Below are 24,230 nucleotides of genomic sequence, written 5' to 3'. Positions count from 1 at the left end.
TCGTTTTGAAGATATTCATATACCTCATTTTCTATGTTTCACTGTGTAAATTTCTCCAGTAGGACTGCAGCAACATCCGGAATAATGATGTAACATTGCATAATACCATCATGCTCACATCATCCACAGTTGATTGCATCATTTTCTGATGCAATGCAATACTAATGCCATGCGGCTGCTGAAGTAAGTTGACGTCAGCAGTGTACTATACATGTGTAGGCCTATTATACTAATGCCAGGCGGCTGCTGAAGCTGACGTAAGCAGTGTACTATATAAAGCCCAATCAGATAGGTTCAGCATTTAAAATATTTTAGACGTTGTGCGAGACAGTTCAAGCTACTGTTACATAAAACTTATTATTTTATCCATTTACGTACAATAAAGAACAGTAATGCCTCGAAAGTGTGTTAATACCGCGGACAATTTTTGCTATATTTGTGGGGAAGTGACATTTGCCAACCAGAAGAAAAGTATCAATTCTCAAGTGAAGAAGGCATATCATCTTTACTTCGGATGCAAGGTTGGTGACCAAGACAAGCCTTGGGCTCCGCATATATGCTGTGCTACATGTACAACACAGCTTTCACAGTGGTTGAATTGCAAAAGGTCATCAATGCCGTTTGCAGTCCCAATGGTGTGGAGAGAGCCAAGCAACCACCTAAATGACTGTTACTTCTGCTTGGTTCCTCCTCTTTCCGGCGGAATAACGAAGCGAAAGAAGTCGAGAATAGTCTACCCAAACATTCCGTCTGCATTGAGACCAGTTCCACATGGTGAGGGACTTCCTATTCCAGAACCTCCAGCAGAATATTCTCTTGATTCATCTGACGAAGACAAAGGTGAGTCGACCTGTTCTTCTCCTGGTCCATCAGCATGCAGTGATCCAGATTTTCACTGTGGTGCATCATCAACCCCACACAGAATAACACAGGAAGAACTAAATGACCTGATTCGTGATTTGGACTTATCAAAGAACAAGGCAGAATTGCTAGGATCAAGACTCCAACAATGGAATCTTCTAGAAGAAGATGTCACAATTACTGCATATCGAAAGCGCCACCAGCAATTGGAGCCTTTCTTCAGAAAGGAAAGTAATCTGATATTCTGTTCCGATATTGAGGGCCTCATGAATGCTTTAAAAATCACTCATGACCCACAAGAATGGAGACTATTTGTGGACTCTTCGAAACTGAGTCTCAAGGCTGTGCTTTTGCACAATGGAAACATTCTTCCATCTATTCCAGTAGCGTATGCTGTCCACATGAAAGAGACATACGATAACTTAAGGCAGCTACTGAATTCCATTGAGTATAACAAGTACAGCTGGCACCTCTGTGGTGATTTGAAGGTAGTTGCCCTTTTAATGGGACTGCAGCAAGGATATACAAAATACATGTGTTTCTTATGCGAGTGGGATAGCCGAGCAAGGGAAATGCACTACATGAGGAAGGAATGGACTCACAGGCAGAATGTAGCCATTGGAGAGAAGAATATCCAACACCCAGCTCTGGTTGAGGCTCAGAAAATCTTGCTACCACCCCTTCACATCAAACTAGGTTTGATGAAGAACTTCGTGAAAGCCATTGACCGGACTTTGCCAGCATTCCGATACCTGCATGAAAAATTCCCTCGACTCAGCGAAGCAAAGATTAAAGAGGGAGTTTTTGTGGGTCCTCAGATTCGAGAGCTTTTCAAAGATGACCGGTTCAACAACTTGCTGGAAGGTGACGCGAAACAAGCATGGAATGCTTTTCGCCTAGTTTCTACAAACTTCCTCGGAAATGTTAGGGCAGAAAACTATAAGGAACTAGTAGAAGACATGTTGATGAAGTATAAGAAACTTGGCTGCAATATGTCTCTAAAGATTCACTTTCTTCATTCCCATTTGGATTTCTTTCCTAGCAACTGTGGTATTGTTAGTGATGAACACGGCGAACGTTTTCATCAAGATATCGCAACAATGGAACAAAGATACCAGGGAAAATGGTCCACTACAATGCTGGCTGACTACTGCTGGACACTCCTCAGAGATGCTTCCGAACAGCTGTACAAGAGACAGGCGAAGAAATCTAAGATGTAGTCAATGACTTGATTTTTTATAGGTAGGCTATTACAGTTGACCTTTTACTATTGGAATGCATTTCGTTATGTAAACATTAATTTCTTGCAGATTACAAAAAAACTAGAGCCAATTTTGCAATTTGACTGTCATATTCGTGTTCAGCACATAAAAATTGATAAGAATTGACTAATTTTATTTCAGTAACATGACTTTTGTAAAAATTTGTTGTCCAGTGTTATCAATAGCGTTTATTGGATATTCACCAAGTCTTGGTTGATCTTGCTCGTCAAGTCGGATATCAAGTCGGGTACCAGGACCACGATAATTATATCCAGGAAGGTGTTTTTCTCCAGGGTATTTAGCCCATGGAGTTCCTGGTAATTTTCCTAATGAAGTAGCGATATCACCACCGCGAGTAAAATTACTGGTAGAAATAAATTTATATTTTTTGTACCACATCGCACACATGTTCCTGTGAGTGCAGGCTTTATATTTGTTGTTGTTATTGTTGCTAGTCCACGCGTGGATGTAAATGCTCTACATCGAACACATTACAGATCCATATTATTTAGTATATTTATATAACATGGATGTCATTGATTTCTCAGCGACACGAAAGCAAAAGCCAGTCAAACATCATCCAGCGCAAACAATTTCTATCTGAATGATAATAATCGATCCATCTGGAAGTGGTAAGACGCAATTGTTACTTAATTTGATAATGAGATGGCTCAGATGGGATAAGTTGTATTTATTAGCTCCGTCGGTTGATCATCAGAGATGCTACGATGTACTTAAAGATTTTAATGAAAATGCAAAATTGTTGGACGAAGATGGCGATAACATTATTAATTTTATAACTGATATTACTGAAGCACCATCCGTAGACGACATTGATGGATTTATTAATATGTATACGATGATGCTGAGGCAGACACAAAAACACAGATGTGATTTATATTACTCACTGATACACACAAATACCTAAAGTGATCAGAGATAACTGCAATATTTTAGTTGTGTTTAATGGAGTCGATACACATACTCTGCGAAATATTCATCAGACTTGGTGTATTGGGACATAGACATTATTAAGTTTAAAAACTTCTTTTCAAAAGCGCAATCTACACCACACGGATTTATAAAAATGAATTTACATGATCCTCGATCACGATATCGTATAAGTCTCGATAAAATATTTGGCTGAGAGATTGATTTAATTGCCCACATAATTACAGCGGCAGGGAGGGTGCGACCACCGAGTTGATTCAATTTCGTGATACATTTGTGTATTTTATATTTTCAGTTCGCGAGAAAAGCAAAATAATAAAATGAACTAACCCATTTAGAGAAGCCTCCACTGCTGATTGGAATATCTTGAATTTAGCGTTATTTGCGTTATTAAATTGTCTTTTTACAAAGGTTTATTTCAATTTTAGACCTTTCAAAAAGTGGTCTGTTCACCCTCCCTGCTGCTCAAGGGTTGAGACCTGGGCCATATGCCCTCCTACTCCCGGTCCCGCAATCTATTTAGGTCTGGTGCCACACTGTCTCATAGTGAGCAACCTCAGATAGTTAATATGACAACTAGATAACCATATACGCCAAAACGTTTTAGAGAGACAACTCTGCCGGAACTCGACAGAGCTACCCTGTTAAAACAGATAGATGTTCACGACCTGTATCCATTTTTAAACCAAATGTGTATGGGAAAATATTAAAAGGGTATGAATTAATATAGTCTCACTTATAGACAAGACATGGAACGTTTTTGTAATCCTGACAAAAGCTCAATGCCCACCCACCCACCCACACACACTCTCATGACTCTGCACTGCAAAGATAAAATGAGATCTGGTTCCCCAAAATACTAGCAGCCTGATCTTGTTTTCTTTCTATAAATAGTCCTCTCTTTCAGTACAAAGTGCATACGTTGTTGTTGTAAAATTACATCAACCGTACCGTTATTGAGCCACTTCTTTCACGTCCTGGTTAATTACGCAGTGCACACATAAACAGGTAGAAGAAACCCATAGCGCAATAAGGAGATACGGGTACGTATATTAATTTTCTTTCATTTTCAAAGATGCTGATCTTATATATATGTAATATTAATTACGAAAATAGTTTTCCCTACATTCATCAAACACCAATTCTTAAGAGCAAAATGAAATATAAGGGGTAGAATGGGAATATCGTCATTTCGTTAATGTATTACTTTTCTCTCATATCCAGAGAAGCCGAACTTGAATTTATGTGATATGATTTATGTTGCTTACGAATCACCAATTCTTAAAACATACATGTATTAAGAAAAGGAAATGTACTAATGTGAATTCAAACTCGGCTTCCAGCCATATTTGTTTGCATTTAGAGCTGTAAAAAAAAGTTAAAATCGGTCCACTGCGTCTAATCTTAAACGTTGAGAGGAAAATTTCTTTAAAAATAAAACCACATGATATTATCATCGCTAGCAACATGCGAAACCCATTTACGCTGCTAAACAGCGTACCTGGTTTTCGCCCGTAGTTTCTAATAATGCTCTATGGTAGAGATGCGCGGTATTGCTGGTATACCGTGGTTTTTAAATCTGGTGGAACGTAGCACGGTACATGTTTACTGTACTGGTACTTCGGTAGTTTCCGTCAGTAAGGAGTGTACTCAAATTACCGAGTAAACTCGTTGCCAATATAATGTTATTAAAAACATATTTTCATTTTTAAGGACTAAATAATTGCCAGCATTATTACTTGCTTCTTTACGAAATATTGTTGTTGTCACGGATTCATTTCAAATATTAGAAGTATAATTATATTTATTAACCTTAAATCACATTTGACAAGTATTAAATATGCCAACATGGCGGCCGGATGTGATGTCGTGGAAAATATTGGAAGCAAATCGGACTAGAAAGAAGAAGAAGAAAATGTCATTTTTTAATAGCAGATGTTTATGTGTTTAGTACATGTAATCTTTTGCAGGACCAAGAATCATCCTGGATTTTTTAGCATAGGTGTTCTGTTCTGTTTTAATCTTAATGCCTCAAATGCACTAAATAATTTCTCTTCTGCTGAGTGAGTGTTGTTATATTTATTCTCTCTCTCTCTCTCTCTCTGTCTGTCTGTCTCTCTCTCTCTCTCTTAAACATATAGTCCCGGGTGTAAGCGTCCCAGTTAAAGCTTCCCTGCCTATTATATCAATAGTGTAGCTTGTGAATTGTAGGCTTCGCTGTAAACACTTCCCATTATAAGGGATGTTGGTAATGTTCAATTCAGTACAGGTGGGTGGCGGATGGTACTCTGATTGTGAAGAAATTGCTAAAACGTTTGGCAGTAGTACTGTCCAGTTTCTTTCAGTTAAGTATCAGGTACCATTAAGCAGTGAGTGTGAAAGAATAACTTATAATGAAAATAATTTCATACATTTTTATCAACAGACTTTGATGCAGTGTACAGCAATTTGGAGTCTGTATGTATATAAACGAAATGACAATGACACGTATGAATAATCAATTTAGTGGCAAGGAGAATTAAATTTTTAATACAACTTTGAGAAATTGAATAAGAACTTTTTTCTGCACACACTGTTTGCAAATAAAATAGATTCAAGTCAGTACTAAACAATCTTGACAGTATTTCCTAAAACAAACCCAAGGTCCGAAGGCTTATATTGGCCAAAAGCAGCATTTTATGATGACGAGACGACAATAACACATTTCTTCATGACGTTTGATATAATTTCAGTCCAAAACGTTATCATGTTCCCCAAAATCAAGAGTCTAGAATATTCATACTTTCTGCTCACATGTCTTTCTGATCATGCTGAACTATATATTGTACGACAGTTGGTAATTAAGTATTTTGATCTCAATTAATTAATCAATTTTTTATTTAAATTTCTCACCTGAAAATGGGTTCAAGGCCAAAGGTACGAATTCTAAAATGTTGGCCTAATATGTTCCCCTTATGTAGATCTCCATCCACAATAAACTGCCTCATTGTATCCTGGTTTCTACGGCACTCACGTCTCTGCAAATGACTACACTGTAAAACAATAACAAACTAAAATATCCAGTCCAGTGATCACATGTCATACAAAAAAAAACAACTAGTTATTACAAATAAATAAAATTATCACAGAATCACCACTGATATGTAAGCGTATTTGTACATACAGGTGTAACTATTTTCCTATACTTGGCCTATCGACACAGCGTAGAATCCAATATTGGAAAGCACATGTGTATATACATGAATACATGTCAGATTCATCGTCATTAAACATGTTGCGATATACTTCGATGAACCTTAACGATTAGTGATAATCATGACAGACAGCATAACTGAAACATCTTGTAAAGTATGAAGCTGCTGATGTCTCTTACCAGATCATCTTGTAACTTGTTTTTCAAATTTGTGCTTTTCTTAATTTGATTCACCTTCTTGTTTTGCGGGAAATGCCTTCTCACACTCTAGCGGAAACGCATACCACAACTAGAATAGTTCTTATAATTGAAATTAAATTCCATATACATCCCATTTATACATACATTAAAGGTTTATTTAGGATACTTAGCTAATGGCAAGTATTTTTCATTAACTTTAGATTGGTATTAAGAACGAAGGAATAATATAACTGTATGGGGCTAATACTTAAAGAGGTACATGCCATGAAAAATGTGATGAACAGCAGTAAAATGTAAACAAGCAAATCAATCATTTTACAGTATGTATATAAGAAATGTTTTTCAATTAATTTTGATAATAACGGTACCAACTATAACACGGAAAGTTTGATAGCCATCGGGTTACATGTATGCGTGCAATATGACTGTCAGTCAAGGTACCAGGTTGACTGGAAGAAGACCAATATGGCAACCCCCATTGGTCGGCTTACTGATATTTACCACGTACATTGTACGTATGGCCCAGTGTATATGAAAAACGTAATGCTCCATGGATCTTGATTGGTCTTCATACAACATGATTGTTACAATGCAATAGCTCAATACTATCTCAATGCCTTGATCTATTGCGTGTAAATACAATATCATATTGCCTATTTTAGCTCAAATAAATACACTTTCCGCAAAACAGACTGTACTATAAACATTTCAGTTTTTTTTAAAATTAATATTATCTAACTGTTAACTCAGTACATACTATACGTGATACTTGACTATACTAAACCCACTCACACGTTAAGCCAATTCGCATTACCAACAACCCTGAGTTAACAAGTTTTGTAATGTCAGCACAATTCCTTTGACTGGTTGTCAGCTGTGGTTTATTTAATCATCCACATTTCGGTATAATTTTCAGATGACAACTTGTACAACAGTTAACATAAACAGATCGAATTCCTCTACTGTAAGTGTTATTTACTGACCATTAAATTTTAGGGGGTGGGGTTGTTGCAATATTCTTTTGAGCAGAGATAATTTTTGTTCCTTTATCTCAAGATAATTATTTTTCTTCAAAAAATATAATGGAGATAGTATGGTGTCATTTATATTTAAACCAGAGCAAGCTATTTTTGGTAGCTATTTGAGATCGGGAAATGGAAAACAAAATACGAAGTCTCTGCCCCAGAAAATTAAATCGATTGTCCCCAATATAATTGCGGTATATTGTGGTACATATCGCAGTATATTCAAACATAACGCCGTACAAAACTGTTCGCGGTACACATTTTTACTTGATAGTGACTGGGCTCATTTACAACGGCAATGTATCTTGATAACACCTGTATCATTGAGTACATGGTTCAACACTAAACAATTGTTGATAAACTTCCTCAAAGGCGTGCAATATATCTCAAAATCCAAAGTTTTATTTGAGTGTTTAACTGCCTTTTTATGAAACGTTGTCAAGGAATGAGAATTTTATTAAACAAAAATAATATAAAATAATGTAAATTACACTGCTTAAGGTTATATCGATGCAAAGATGACTTCACTAAACTGAGGCATTTTTGCCAGAGCAGTAACACGAAAGAAAAGGTTTTAAAATTATAAAAAATATGTTGAAGACGATTTTTAAAATACAGTTAATTTCATAGTAATTTTGTCTGATATGTCTACCTACAGACTCAGTCTATATTATTCTTACCTTTCATAAACTGAGGATTGAGGGTGAATCCATTAGTGATTCGATATGATGTCTTTCAGTTATGTCGAAAACTTTAAAATAGCATTACTTAATCTTTCAAAGTAAATGGCATATTCTTATATTTTTACAGATTCACGATTCTAGTTTATTCATTGGAGCAGCGTTATTAAAATATATACCAACATGAGTGTCCGGTATAGCTTCCTTCGTAAGTACGATGAATTCTGCAACGGGTGTCTAGTGTAACACAATCTCCAGGTTGCTATTATTTCATGTTAAAACTGCAGTCTTAACTGCTTCCTCTTTTGCATAGTTTTTATACGTCCATCCAAATAATACCAAACTAAATAAAAAATAGCAGCACTAACGAAGAGATAAAAAAGATAGTAAAACAACCAATGTTTTTCACAAAGGCTATATTTAAATTGCAGGTGCCATATAGTGTCCACACTTTTATGCTTTATCTACAAAATGCCCTAAGGAATAAAAGTTATTATTACATGCTCATTTTTCCCCCGTTAACTTTACATTGTCAGACTCGTGCAGTATTACCCGATATTGAACCCACGCGACAATACACATATAGCATTCACGTGCATAAAGGAACTACTTTCTATTGTAAACAAACAATGGACGCAGACACCAGCACTTTTGATTTGTACACAGATCATGTACAATCGCGTAAGAGGCTCTTTATGTTGTGGTTGTTTAAATTTGTTTCCCTATGAACTAAAACAGATGTTTCGTGGACTGCCACATACCAGCTGCTTTGGCACATTCCGCGTTCATACAATATTTCGGATTTAGGCTAGCTACATTATATAACAGATGCAAGATAAGGTCCTTACAAATAACATACAAGTGACAAGTCATATACTCTCTTCTTTAGCTTGTGATAAGAATGGCAAAATAGAATATACTTACAGTTTTACATCCTGAATTTCCTCAAAATGTATTTTCTTAATTCTGCAAATCCGATTTACATAAGCCATGTCATAGGTTCTCAATCTGGATTACACATTTCGAAATTGTACTGTAATTTCGATGACAAGTGCAATTATATCCTCCTTACTGCACTCAAAATGAAATAAGCATTAAATTCCATAGCGTCTTTTGGATAATTGCAATTGAAAGACTTCATATTTTCCAAACATTATGATTTCAAACATTCAATGACAGAAACAGAAACACATTTGCAGATGTCAACAGGCTTCCACCTAGCTTCTTCAATCTCATGTATTTCATGTGGAATTGTCACATACAAATCCAGTCCATAATCAAGAAATTTCCTAGAATCGAGAAAAATACCAAAATCTACCCATTCTAGATCAAATGGAAAAGTTGTTGCAATGCACATTCATTCACAATATGACTCCAAATTTCAATTTTCACTAGACACGCCGTTTTCTTTCGAAAGTTATGTCGAGCGCTCGACTAAGTTCAAATTTATCTGGGCGGAGTTATGTGCGCAGTAATAATGTTGATTTGTTTAATGACGAATATGCGCTTGTGTGTTTAGTTTGGAATGCGGCATACATTCATTTACGTTGCTTCTTGTAGTGTATTTTGTTTATATGATTAAGCCTTGGGTAGAATAAAAAAATGAGCATATAATAAAAAGGTTACTGTATTTGTATGGGAAAATATGAACTCGTTTTGTCGGAAGGATATACTGCACTCCCAAGTTCGTGCAGTATTCCATCCAAAAAACTCGTTCATATTTTCCCATACAAATGCAGTAACCTATAAGTAGCTTTCTTTAGAAGAAAACGAGATTGGCATCTGCACAAACGTAATTCAAAGATTTGTTCATATCGGCTTCAAAACAAAGGTACACGTTCTTATGAGTCGACGTCAGGGCTGGGTAATTTAAGAATTTAATGTTAAAATATACAATATATCATTAGAATTACTTATTCCTACATCTGACTAGTAGAATAAATCCTTTAATACTATTCTTTTTTAATATAAGCGGATTTATTTATATAAATTATTCCTTGGATTTACAAAGTGCTCATTTATACTTTTCGGACTCGATCACTATTTTGAGATAATTGTGAATTCATTTAGAAACGTTTTGGATTAGCCACACCAACACTATTCCAGACTCTTGGTACATGAACACAGTCAAAATTGGAATTGATTCGGAATACCACTGGTATTCATTTGGAATATTCTATAATTTTGGGGATGTGATAGAACTTTTAGGACAACTTGGGATTTAGGTCGCAATACTGTATGGTCTTTTAGAATGTTGGCTTTGTATCAAAGAAAATACATAATTTGTTGATTTTTACTAAACTTGTTTGTTTTCACTCTATTATGTTGCTTAATTTAAGACAATATGGTCGTAACAATTACAATATGTGCAGACATTTAATCTTAAAGTTTGACAATTTCGTTCACCTAAACATGTATGAGGTATTTTTTTAGAAATATCATCAAAATTTATTGATTAATTTGATTTCAATTTTTCATGACTGCTAGGTTTTACCTATTTTTTAAAACTTTTCTCAATAAATCTTCTTCTTATCTCTTTATCGTTACATATGGAGAGGATATCCTCTCCAAGTCACCCAACTCTTCAAAATGAAAAAAAAAATCCCGACTGCAAGCAAAACTAAACCAATTTATAATATTCGTGACTAGTTTTCCACAAATAGTTTTTCTAATAGTCACATGTAATTGTCTGTTATCGATATCTGTATTGTTTTAAAAATCTTGGTACATGATTGTGTCTATGTATAAGTTTTGCTCATAACTGTAAACTGTAATGATCATCTGAAATCAAGATATTATATAGCTATTATTTGTACACGGGTATAACGTTCTATTTTAAGATATTGAGAGTGCAGATTGCGTAAGATCTATAAATAAGTGTTTACGATCGGTAATAACATAAATAATAAAACCCGATGACAAGTTTGGGGTAATTCCTCATTGGCTGCTGATGTCAGGTGCGTTCTCAGACGAATAAAGTTAATTCCCTTTAGATGGGTTTGGTCAAGAGGGTTCTTTGACTGTATGGGATATTTGCAAAATGTTGCATAGCTAAAAGGAGAAAAATGCATTTTCACCCTTTAGGCTTGTATACACGTACGTGGAGCTGGACACTTCTCTAATTTTATTTCTTATGTTGTTCCATCAGTCTACAGACGTATTTAATGTAATGTTTAGATATTATTTGAGAGGCAACATTTGTTTAGATTATTCGTTGGAGCTATTAAGTGCTTTTTTAGCTAAATTATTATTCTGAGACAAGTGTGAATTATTCAAAGAAGTTCTGGACAATGCCAGTATGACACATCAGGACGCTTGGTAGACCAGTGCATTCGAGGAACTGAACATCATTCGGAACATTCTATTCTTTTCGACTTGAATATAACTTTATACGATTATTTCGGATTCAATTCCTAATGCTGTTCGTTCCTCTCAAATTTTCATTTCATAATTTTGATAATTACATTATTTTGCTAAGTTTTACAAAACTTGTTGCTTTTGCTTCTTTCTGTTTCTCAATTTAGGCCATAGACTAGTAACTCTGTCACATTAAGACCAATAGGAAAATAATGGTACATTAAATATATTGTGTTTAGTGACTGCATTGAAAAGTAGTAAACACAAGGAAACCAAATACTGTAATCTCTTCACCATACTTTAGTAGACACCCTTATCATGTCACGTAGACCACGTGACTTGGTCGGCTGTTTTCGCATTTTGAATAATCATGATCATCTTCAAAGAAAATTAAGCTCCTAAAATTCAACACCAACCGCCTTCGGCATAGCTGTTTTCAATATCTTTTTTTAAACAGTCTGCTGTATCTGATTTTATAAATCAAGTCGTTCCTTGAGGATATTTTCCGAATTGATTCCCATCCTGACGATTATGAGAATGATAACCAATGTTAAAACATAAACAGTAGGTCTTAAAACTAGTTATAACTTCTCTATTTTTCTCTTTAAAAACTTTCATCTTTTAATAGGAGCAGAAATGGAAGTGAATCCCAGATTACAGAATGCGATAGTGGTACATCACATACTTCAAGTACTTAGTCCAGTGGTGGTCATCGTCATTTGTACAGCAGCGTCGCAATTATTTTCATGGCTATTGATGATTCTCATTTCGGTAAGAAACTACAGTCAGTGTTGTAGCGTCAGTCACAGGAATCGCTGTATTTAACTACTACTACTAGTAGTAGTAGTAGTACTAGTAGTAGTAGTAGTAGTTGTCCGCTCCGGTGGCCTAAGTGGTTAGAGCATTCACCTCGGATGCAGAAGGTCGTGGGTTCGAACTCTGACCGAGTCATACCAAAAGCTTATAAAAATATTATAAGAGCTACCTTGCTTGAAGTTCAGCATTAAGAGGTTAGTGTTTGGACTGGTCTGCCTAGTGTCAAGATAATATGACTGGGTGGGACATGATGCCACATGTCTGCTGCATATTACCCCAGTGCTAGACATCACTGTAAACTGCCGCACTGCAGACATCGTAGATATAACTGAAACTAGGTTCAAAATACACACACACACACACACACACACACACACACACACTACTTCTACCAGCACCACCAAAATAGCAACATATAACACAACCATACCTTCTATTCCAGTAGTCAGCAATTACTACAAATTACCGAAATTAATTACCATTATAAGCATCATTAATTACACTGGTCAACAGTGAAATCATTACTGACTTGAAAAGGCCCTAATCTGTAGTATTTTGGTGTGCCGAACACGAATATAACCGTGAAAAATTTGTATTGGCTCTCGTTTTGAAGATATTCATATACCTCATTTTCTATGTTTCACTGTGTAAATTTCTCCAGTAGGACTGCAGCAACATCCGGAATAATGATGTAACATTGCATAATACCATCATGCTCACATCATCCACAGTTGATTGCATCATTTTCTGATGCAATGCAATACTAATGCCATGCGGCTGCTGAAGTAAGTTGACGTCAGCAGTGTACTATACATGTGTAGGCCTATTATACTAATGCCAGGCGGCTGCTGAAGCTGACGTAAGCAGTGTACTATATAAAGCCCAATCAGATAGGTTCAGCATTTAAAATATTTTAGACGTTGTGCGAGACAGTTCAAGCTACTGTTACATAAAACTTATTATTTTATCCATTTACGTACAATAAAGAACAGTAATGCCTCGAAAGTGTGTTAATACCGCGGACAATTTTTGCTATATTTGTGGGGAAGTGACATTTGCCAACCAGAAGAAAAGTATCAATTCTCAAGTGAAGAAGGCATATCATCTTTACTTCGGATGCAAGGTTGGTGACCAAGACAAGCCTTGGGCTCCGCATATATGCTGTGCTACATGTACAACACAGCTTTCACAGTGGTTGAATTGCAAAAGGTCATCAATGCCGTTTGCAGTCCCAATGGTGTGGAGAGAGCCAAGCAACCACCTAAATGACTGTTACTTCTGCTTGGTTCCTCCTCTTTCCGGCGGAATAACGAAGCGAAAGAAGTCGAGAATAGTCTACCCAAACATTCCGTCTGCATTGAGACCAGTTCCACATGGTGAGGGACTTCCTATTCCAGAACCTCCAGCAGAATATTCTCTTGATTCATCTGACGAAGACAAAGGTGAGTCGACCTGTTCTTCTCCTGGTCCATCAGCATGCAGTGATCCAGATTTTCACTGTGGTGCATCATCAACCCCACACAGAATAACACAGGAAGAACTAAATGACCTGATTCGTGATTTGGACTTATCAAAGAACAAGGCAGAATTGCTAGGATCAAGACTCCAACAATGGAATCTTCTAGAAGAAGATGTCACAATTACTATCGAAAGCGCCACCAGCAATTGGAGCCTTTCTTCAGAAAGGAAAGTAATCTGATATTCTGTTCCGATATTGAGGGCCTCATGAATGCTTTAAAAATCACTCATGACCCACAAGAATGGAAACTATTTGTGGACTCTTCGAAACTGAGTCTCAAGGCTGTGCTTTTGCACAATGGAAACATTCTTCCATCTATTCCAGTAGCGTATGCTGTCCACATGAAAGAGACATACGATAACTTAAGGCAGCTACTGAATTCCATTGAGTATAACAAGTACAGCTGGCACCTCTGTGGTGATTTGAAGGTAGTTGCCCTTTTAATGGGACTGCAGCAAGGATATACAAAATACATGTGTTTCTTATGCGAGTGGAATAGCCGAGCAAGGGAAATGCACTACATGAGGAAGGAATGGACTCACAGGCAGAATGTAGCCATTGGAGAGAAGAATATCCAACACCCAGCTCTGGTTGAGGCTCAGAAAATCTTGCTACCACCCCTTCACATCAAACTAGGTTTGATGAAGAACTTCGTGAAAGCCATTGACCGGACTTTGCCAGCATTCCGATACCTGCATGAAAAATTCCCTCGACTCAGCGAAGCAAAGATTAAAGAGGGAGTTTTTGTGGGTCCTCAGATTCGAGAGCTTTTCAAAGATGACCGGTTCAACAACTTGCTGGAAGGTGACGCGAAACAAGCATGGAATGCTTTTCGCCTAGTTTCTACAAACTTCCTCGGAAATGTTAGGGCAGAAAACTATAAGGAACTAGTAGAAGACATGTTGATGAAGTATAAGAAACTTGGCTGCAATATGTCTCTAAAGATTCACTTCCTTCATTCCCATTTGGATTTCTTTCCTAGCAACTGTGGTATTGTTAGTGATGAACACGGCGGACGTTTTCATCAAGATATCGCAACAATGGAACAAAGATACCAGGGAAAATGGTCCACTACAATGCTGGCTGACTACTGCTGGACACTCCTCAGAGATGCTCCCGAACAGCTGTACAAGAGACAGGCGAAGAAATCTAAGATGTAGTCAATGACTTGATTTTTTATAGGTAGGCTATTACAGTTGACCTTTTACTATTGGAATGCATTTCGTTATGTAAACATTAATTTCTTGCAGATTACAAAAAACTAGAGCCAATTTTGCAATTTGACTGTCATATTCGTGTTCAGCACATAAAAATTGATAAGAATTGACTAATTTTATTTCAGTAACATGACTTTTGTAAAAATTTGTTGTCCAGTGTTACCATCGTCAGTAAAATATAATTACCATCGTCAGTGTCATTAATTACCATCATCAGTCAAACATAATTACCATCATCAGTGTCATTAATTATCATCGTAAGTACAAGCAATTACCATCATAAGTATAATTAGTTACCGTCATAAGTATCATCCTTCACCATCAATTTTGTCCCTTTTCACTCCATTGATCTTGCCAATTTCAGTGCAACACCACCACCACTTCTAACACTGCTACTATTACTATTTCTAATTTGATATTTCTCCTGTATTCATATGTATTTTTCTACACGCAAAGTGCAACCTAACTGCATACTATAAACAACTTACAGTGAATAAATTAATGAATGAATAAATTCAATGTATGTATGTATGCATGTATGTATGTATGTATGTATGTATGAGCTGTTGTATGTATCGGTCAGGGACTGTATCAAAATTAAATCAGAAGCTGAAATGCAATTCATAATACCAATGAGAAATCCAATGAATCTTGAACTTTGTCAATCTTTTTTGCAGGCTATCGTCCCTGCATTTTTGTTCATCATCTTCTGGATTGCATCGAAATGCAATTACGAGGACCTGCGTGCTATTCTTGTAAGTATTCATCTGATCCATGTTAAGTTCCAGTAACTATAGCTTTATCCATTTTATATAGAATGCATATCCATTCCCCGTCATTAATTTTTGAATCCTTGATTTATTTAATTAATCAGAATTGGCCATAAATCCTTCTAAAAAGAATTGATAAAAATTCAATAGTAAATCCATCACTTCAAGGAATGTTTCTATTACTTTTTGTATTGATGGATTCTGAAGCTTCAGCAAAAATTATTCTACATTCTAACATTTTTTTCATCTTCTGTCAATTTGTGAACCTCAAATCTTCCAACTGCCTCTTCTAGTTTTATTTGACTTTTATTATTATCTTCTGTACTAAATAATGTATCATCTAACTTTTTTACCTCATTCAAAACCTTTCCCTGATTCATCTCTCTTATTCGTTATTGTTTCGTTCATATCATGTCTTTTTTCCATGTTAAAAATGTTTTGTTATTTTCTCTCTTTTTTCTATTCATTTACTTTTTTATGCTAGATTCATCCCTTTAACTTTTTGTCTATTTTGTTCGAGCCTTATGTTCACATTTTCAAGTATATCCAAACTGAATGCATTGACATTGTTTTTAATACATTTTCAAAAATGTTCAACTTCCTTGAATAGTTTCTTTTTTCTTTTTCTTCATCCTTTCTTCTATAAAAGGAATGTTCTGAGGTGAGAGCGCCGATTTCTTATACAAGGATTTCGAAAACTAATTCATAATCCAAATTGTCGTTATTATTATTATTATCATTATTATCATTATTATTATTATTTGTTGTTGTTGTATACAATATATTTATTTCTTATCTTTTTCTTTACCTTTTTTACATATAAGTCGTCTATTTTGAACTAAGTTCCAGTCTACATAGAGGATATTTATATTCTTTGACTGGCCGCACTAGAAAATGTTGGAGAATCTTCATTTTGCCAAAACATATTAGTAATCGTTTTTAATCTCAATGTCCTTATCAATAGCAGTTATACTTACTTAGCGTCGTTAAAGCGTCCTTAATGCGTCTATAAACTTATAAACCCTTTCTTTGCTTCAATATATGTTTCGATTACTTTCTATAAACAATGTATGGAACTTATTACTTTCAAATTCCAACACACTTTTTCGCTTTTAGTCCTCTTGCATTTAAAGACAAAATACTAACCATTTTCAAAAAAACAAAAAAGAAATAGAATAGCACAGATCTTACAAATAAACCGATGCAAGATACATGATAAATGTTTCAAAAAAGAATTATACATTGTGAGGGATCTACGCAAGAAAAAGATTTTAAAATGTTTACACTGAAGAGGCGAGAGAGAATTAAAGTACTAAGAAACTCTTTCATATTTTCCCATACAAATGCAGTAACCTATAATTATCATTTTATTTTATTGTGTCCAGTATATACTAACTTAGCTGTAAACTTAATTCAAAATACTTCTGGAACAAACCATCCATGAATATTCAGCTTCACACTACTAGTTATAAGAAAACACTATGTTCAATTGATTCAGTTTTGGGTTTAAAAACGGAGAGATTATTCTATTCAGTCATTTATTACAAGTTTATTTAAATTAGTCCATTGTTTCCTTTACAGCTTTTGTTCATTACCAAATCTGAGTTTATGGCTAAAATTATACGTACAGTATTTGATAACCACGCAATGCTTTGATCATGTACTCTATGCGCACGTGCATGCTGGTGAGAATAACCAAATAAACTGTATTATAATATATTAATGAGGGTAAAGGAGTTCTATTTCATGCACATTAAATTGCACGTGATGTATTTTATCTTATTTCAGGTCCACTTTAACGCTCTTCTCAGTACGCTGTGGTTCCTTGTACTTTTCCCATTTTGCATCCTATGTTCGCTATTGAATGACGGAAAATTAATTATATTGGTCGCTATTATCACCGGCTTCCTGAGTCTCAGCTCGGCGTTTTTTGCGACTTACGGAATCTGGAAGTCTGCCCGAAATGTGGCTCTCCGTGCAAGATCTGCCAAAGACGAACATGACAATGCACTTGGGCTCTTCATATCCCCATACGAGGCACCAGTCACGTTTACCGACCTTCGTAGCATACAGCTGCCTCCAGTCACTTATAATCAACCAGTGCCAACTGAGTGACAATGGTGACGTTTCAATGGCCAGAGGCCAGGTCTGTGTGATATAGGCCTTAATTCATGAAAATGATTTAATTGTACATTTCAGATTCCTTCAGTATATGATCCACTTGTATTTAGCTTTCATCTGTTTCTTAAGTTAGATGGAATGAAAATTAGCTGAGACATTACAAGACCCCAGGAGAACTATTTGAGACATGTCAAGGTGCTCTAAAGAAGGAAAATGTTAATAAAGAAGTGAATTTATTATTTTACAGGATTAATCATGTAATGAAAAATATAAATCGATCACACACTGCGTTAATGGCCGTAGTGAAGAGGCGGTTGTTTATGCATAATATGTAACAAACCTTCAAGTTTCATGACTTCATGTATCCTGTAATTTTTTCTTTTATTGGGGTGGGGACACCAGACAGATCCCCTCCCCCTTTGCCGAAATTTAATTTGTTTTATGTGTTTGTGTTACCCCTAAGGTCTGTAATGTTTTGGTTTGCATTAAACAGAATTTTGAGAAAAATTATTTAAATATATTTTTGAAACGGGGTATTTCCTAGTATTGAGGAAATCAGGCTGGTTCCTCTATCTAAGGGGTTGTTCATCCAACAAAGGATTTCTTTTGTCCAAGGCGAATTCCCTTCCCCTGTTTTTTTTCTCCATCTTTCCCATCTCCTAAGTCCTGTGTTTGCTATATGTGTATTTGCTATATTGTTTGTGTGCTACAAATATTCTGAGAACAAATAAAAATAAAAAATTAATTCCTTTTTTGTAAATTTAGAAGTTAGTTTAATGAGTGAGAGATTTGGGTATCTTCTATTATGATGAAATGTAAAAAACAAGAACCTGTTGTGTGTATTTCTGTTTTGTATGCTGTACGTTTTGGTCTCTCAATCTTATATTGAGAGTATTTTCTAGCCTGATGTAAAAAGCAGCACTACTTTATTTGAAATTTTTCTGCTCTTTTTTGGGCATAATTTGACCCTCGTTTTCCAGAAATTTTGAAGATAATATAAACAACGTATAGCCAACAATTTCCAAAACCCCTCCCCCATGGGAAAGGTTTGTTTCCCTGTGTGTCAATGTATTATGTTTGCTGTGTGTCTTCTTTTAAGGGAAACCTTTTATTAGTATTGTGTTAATATTATTCCTGTGCTTTTGTTTATTTGTCTATGTACTGCGTCAGGGGTTTTCTTTGGCTCCTTTACAGGCCCATTTACTTGGCGAAGAGTCCTGTGACATAGCCCTGCGTTATCTACGCTCAGTACTTCTTCGGGAATGCTGGTTCCCTGTCCCCGTCTGCACTTATGTTCCTAGCTGGGTTAGTGTTAAAATCCATATTTGATTAGTAGGTTTCCCTATTGTGTGGTTAGTTGTTAGTTTTATTAATAACTTGGGTATACTAAGCAAACTCAGCCTCCGAGACCTCCGGGCCCTATGACATGTGAGAGAGGAGTATTCAGCCCGAGTTTGGCTGGAACCCCACCCCCCCGGAATGGTCCACTGCAAGTGGCCTGGCAGTGTATTAATATACTCTATTTTGCTTTAGTGTATTTCTTAGCATGGGTTTATATAGAGAAAATTATTACGTGTAGTATTTCTTCATTTGGTATTCTGTTTAAATACAGTAATAGGTTTTCATGATATCCCCCCTTAGATGCTAGTTGTTTTTGTATCTATAAGTACGTAGTTTTTCGTAAATATATCTCTTTTACATAGCGGGCATTTAAGCATAATTCTGATCATATATCTGTACATGGCTACCTCCCTCGTTACGTCATGCAGATAATTGTAAATCAGAAGATATATCTTCATGGATTTAATTTGTGCCCATGTTTTCCATACCTCTCCCCACTTTACTCTAATATTTCTCCACTGTACCTTTATTATTGTTGTTTTTATAGGTTCACCCCTTATTATATTATATAAGTTGCGGTCGTTCTTTTCTTCTCATATATGTATCTTATCTCTATATTTAGTTATCATTAGCCTAATATATGCAAATTTTCTTGGTCTTTGTATTTAACGTGTCAGTTTATTGTTTTATTATATATCGGATTTATTTCTCAATGTAAAGCCAAACCAGTATATATAAATAGCTTCCCATGGATGATCGGGTTGGCCCTTTAAATTCCTTAATCTATTTATCATATTTGATATTTCCTGTTAGTAGTGATTGTATTGATTGATCCCTCCCTTATTTCTTCCTCTAAACAGGTAATCATTTCATACGGAATGTAGTTTCTAATTCCATATGTAGTTTATTATAGTCAAGTCTAGTTTGTGAATTAGTTTATCTTCAAAATCGTTTGTGCATAGTATGTACTTTATGTTGCCACATATATAGGTTTTTGCAACCTGTACCCTCTCAATTATGCATAGGGGCTTTAATGCCCAGATTGAAATGCTATGTTCTACTTTTTTGTTTTAATTATTTGTTGTTTTCTATCATGTTATTTTCCCCACAATAGATTCCTAGTACTGTTACTTTCTCTTTAATTAGGTGCGGCGGTCGTCCTGGGTGGTTCCCTCGCCAGTTTACTATTAGTAGTATTTCCGTCTTATCATGATTTATTTTTGACCCTGATGCTTCACAGAATTTTTCAAACTCTTAATGTAAATGTTTAGAAGACTTTGGATCAGTTATGAATTTGTACAATCATCCGCATGTTGTACCAGTTTTAATTATTTAGCCCATTATTGTATAGGAATGCCTTTTATATCCATATTATCTCTGATTTTGGAACTCAAGATTTCTATTGCTATTACGTATAATAGCATAGACAGGGGGCATCCCTGTCGTACTGATCTCTCTATTGCAACATGTTTGGTTGTTGGTCCATTTATCTGTACTTTGGAAAATATTTTATGGTACAAGATTTGTGTCCATCTCCGAAATTTGGGTCCAAAATAAAATTTATTTAGCACTTATTCTATATAGTTATGCTTTAGGCGGTCAAACTCTTTCTCCTGGTCGAATAATACTAATGATCCATTGTTGCTTTGTATGTTAATATAGACAATTGTTGTTCTGATAGTTAGTATGTTATTTTGTATGTTTCGAACCTTATCTCAACAACTCTGCTTTTTATTCATAATTTTCTACATTCCCCCGTTGATTCTTTATGCTGTGAATTTGCTCAGAATTGTGTAACCTACATTTAGCAATGATATTAGCCTCCAATTTTTCAATTCATTCTTTTATCCTTTCTCTTTTTATAATAGAGTTATCAAGAATACGAAATTCAATTCTTATTATCATAAATAGTTATCAACTGAATATCAGCTAATAAATAAGAGATCTACATTTTGAACATTGTTTATAACTTACAACTATTGTCAAAGCACACCAGATGGACGCATGAATACATACGCTGTTCTTCTATAGTGATATGAACGAAAAACGCTTAGTTTCCGGAGTCACATGATGCAATTTTATCCAACCTAAATTCTTTTTACTAAGGCTTGATTAAACATTGCAGTTATTAAGCTGTATGCATGTTTTGACTTTCAATGTTTAGCAGTAAATGTACAGTTTATATAAGCAGAGTAACGTTAACAAACGGGTAGTATCAATAAACGAATCTCACAGTCTTTAACAGTTAGAAAAACATCAAGTACTGATCTTAATGTTCTCAAAATGTATGGACGAAACACCTATATTTCGATATAGCAAACACAACCAATCCGGTCACCCAGGAAACTAATTCCACACGGTCGCATATCCACTCCCAAAAATGTCAGGATTTTTATAGAAAATATCTGAAAATTTCGTATGGGACGAAGGAGTGGACAAAACATATTAACAACGATAGTTTGCTTTTGTTGCATATGAAACTACCAGAGAGAATATATTTTCATGGTAATATAGTTCAGTAGCACCTCAGAGTCAGATGAAACATTAAGTAAGGCTATGTTTGATTTGCTTAAAAACGATAAACAGGCATACTTAATTAAACCTATACGGAGACCTGTAACAACTGGAAAATATCAACCCTTGTTGTTCACTTTTTTAAACTCGATACCAAATGTCATATAATGTTTTCTGGGAAATATGGATTGTAATAAAAATTTCGATCTTTTTTCTGTCAACCTATCCTCAGCGTTAGAAACGTAATGATGCTTAAGATTCTGGTCACAAACCATTGCTATTCATAAAGAATTCAGTGACGATACTCGCATGCAAATTCATTTTTTGCACGATGGAAAAATATTTGAATTGAATGTGCAGTTTATGTTTTCTTTAAATGTAGAATTCATGTGTACAAATGTGACATTCAGTTTTGGTCCACCAATGAGAGAACGTTACAAGCAGAGACGTGTGTTACACAAGCAAACTAGAAAGTAAAATTTTAGTGACGTTTTCTTTTCATTTTTTAAAAGAGAAATTTTTACTGGTGATGAAAACATTGTGTCCAGTTTTTTGCACTGAAATAATACACCCTAGCCACATTCAGTTCCCCAGTGAACGTTTCGCGAACTGTTTTTTATATTTAGAGAGTTCTGTCAACTAAATATTACGGATAAGGTGTATTTCCTGAATTGTTCTTATCCTGCTAGTTAATTAAAACAAAATATATAAAGCTGTCAAGAATTTTACATATTTTCATCTGCTATGGCTGCAATAGAACTACATCGTTAGAATTTATATAATTCAAAGTCCATTTGAAACTATAGATATATTGGATAAGGACAGTTGCCGACAAAGATACATATGTTGTATGGAAAACCCTATCTTTGTCTTAAGCACTAATGTTAAAAAATAGAGCTGTGTCCATTTTTTTAATCTTTTGGTAGTTTTGTTTTAAGACAAAGACTATATCAGATAACTTTGAATCGTTATGAAGGCAATAATCTTAGAACTCAGTTTAGGAATAGTGTAAACACCTACTTCTTTGAGCTGCAACATTCTATTCTTATTATTAATATTACTGTACTAACTATTCACACGTGCTGTTGTTTATGTTATTTTGGTTTTGTTCATTCACTTGTATATTTTCCTACTCATGAATTATAATGATCTAATATTCTCTTCATTTGGAACCAAGTCTGTTTGCAGAGATGATGAACTTTAAAATATCTCACAACACCGCAGAGAGTGAGCTGTAATCTCCATTCAGAAATGTATGTAATAGCTCATTACACCGCACGGAGGGAGCTGTAATCTGCATTTAGGAATGCCTGTAGGTGAAATGTAACTTCCTGCAACGTTTATTCAGAATTACATCTGAAGCTAACTTAGTATCAAGTTATTATTCAAGGTTACTTTCATTGTATGACTAATATCGAAACTTCTAAAAGAGAGCAACTGCATTCAGATAGTTGTTTCATCCACAAGCAACGAATGTACCTGAACAATCGTAAACCTTCCTTATCCGCAGCCTTATGATGCTTTCATTAAAAATCGTCCGAAAATGTCAACTTAAGCATAGGACTTTTAAAAAAGGAAGAAAAAATAACACATCTCACAAATTAAATGAGAAATGCATTTGAAAAGCAGGTCACTCGACGTTACACGACGCTAAGATGCCTTATGATGAAACTCCTCGTTTGATAAAAGCATTATCAGTTTTTGCCGCTTTAACACTATACATACGGCAGCTAGAAATGAAACCCAAAATAAAGGATGTTTCGTTTTGTTTGACGAAAAACATCTTGAACATAGTGGTAGGTATTAATGCATAAGAATAGTTATGAATAATAATAATAATAATAATAATAATAAAATGAATCACTAAGAGACTGTATATGAGATCAAACTAAACTCTGTATTCGACAGGCAAGGCAAAATGTTATATTTGTACATTTATTTATTTGTTTTACATGCAAGTTTTTTTTTAAAACTCTTATATTTGTATGTTGATATATTTGCTTTAAATGAATCTTTTTTGCTGTTATTCTCACCCATATTTCCAATATAAGTGCAAAATACCCTTGCAGTTCTTTCAGTAGATTAAATCATTCTATATCTGAGTCTGATTTGTTTACTTTCTGTCTGTTTCCTAAATAAGGGATAATTTTGTCCCTGTTTGCTTCCGACGGGAAATATTCCTGTTACTCATACAACTATTCACAGTACAGGGATAGAAAGTAACTGTGTAGGAACATTTTAGGCTTGGTGGTTGAGATGTAGGTTGGGGAAAGGAAACCTGGATCTTGAATAGGGTCATTATTATCCTTCTTCAAAATAATTATTTAATTTACCGATCCTTCCTTTCATCAATCAATCCTTCGTCGCCTGCATGTATGTATGTATGTATGAATGTATGCATG

General features: G+C 35.1%; 1 protein-coding gene across 1 annotated transcript; it reads left to right on the top strand.

Annotated features, from left to right (window-relative positions):
- The first annotated feature begins 4,004 nt into the window (after window positions 1-4,004).
- LOC149785925 (uncharacterized) lies at window positions 4,005-23,930 on the top strand. Its single transcript, XM_089976162.1, has 5 exons — window positions 4,005-4,117; window positions 8,304-8,381; window positions 12,159-12,301; window positions 15,760-15,837; window positions 17,641-23,930. Exons 2-5 carry the CDS (start codon window positions 8,357-8,359, stop codon window positions 17,965-17,967), a joined length of 573 nt encoding a protein of 190 aa, XP_089832288.1. The 5' UTR covers window positions 4,005-4,117; window positions 8,304-8,356; the 3' UTR covers window positions 17,968-23,930.
- Window positions 23,931-24,230: the final 300 nt, after the last annotated feature.

This window comes from Sinohyriopsis cumingii, chromosome 12, assembly GCF_028554795.1.
Source record: "Sinohyriopsis cumingii isolate HCF-2022 chromosome 12, ASM2855479v2, whole genome shotgun sequence".
Taxonomy (NCBI): domain Eukaryota; kingdom Metazoa; phylum Mollusca; class Bivalvia; order Unionida; family Unionidae; genus Sinohyriopsis; species Sinohyriopsis cumingii.
The sequence above is the reverse complement of the archived record's forward strand: the minus strand, read 5'-3'. Positions and strand labels throughout refer to the sequence as shown.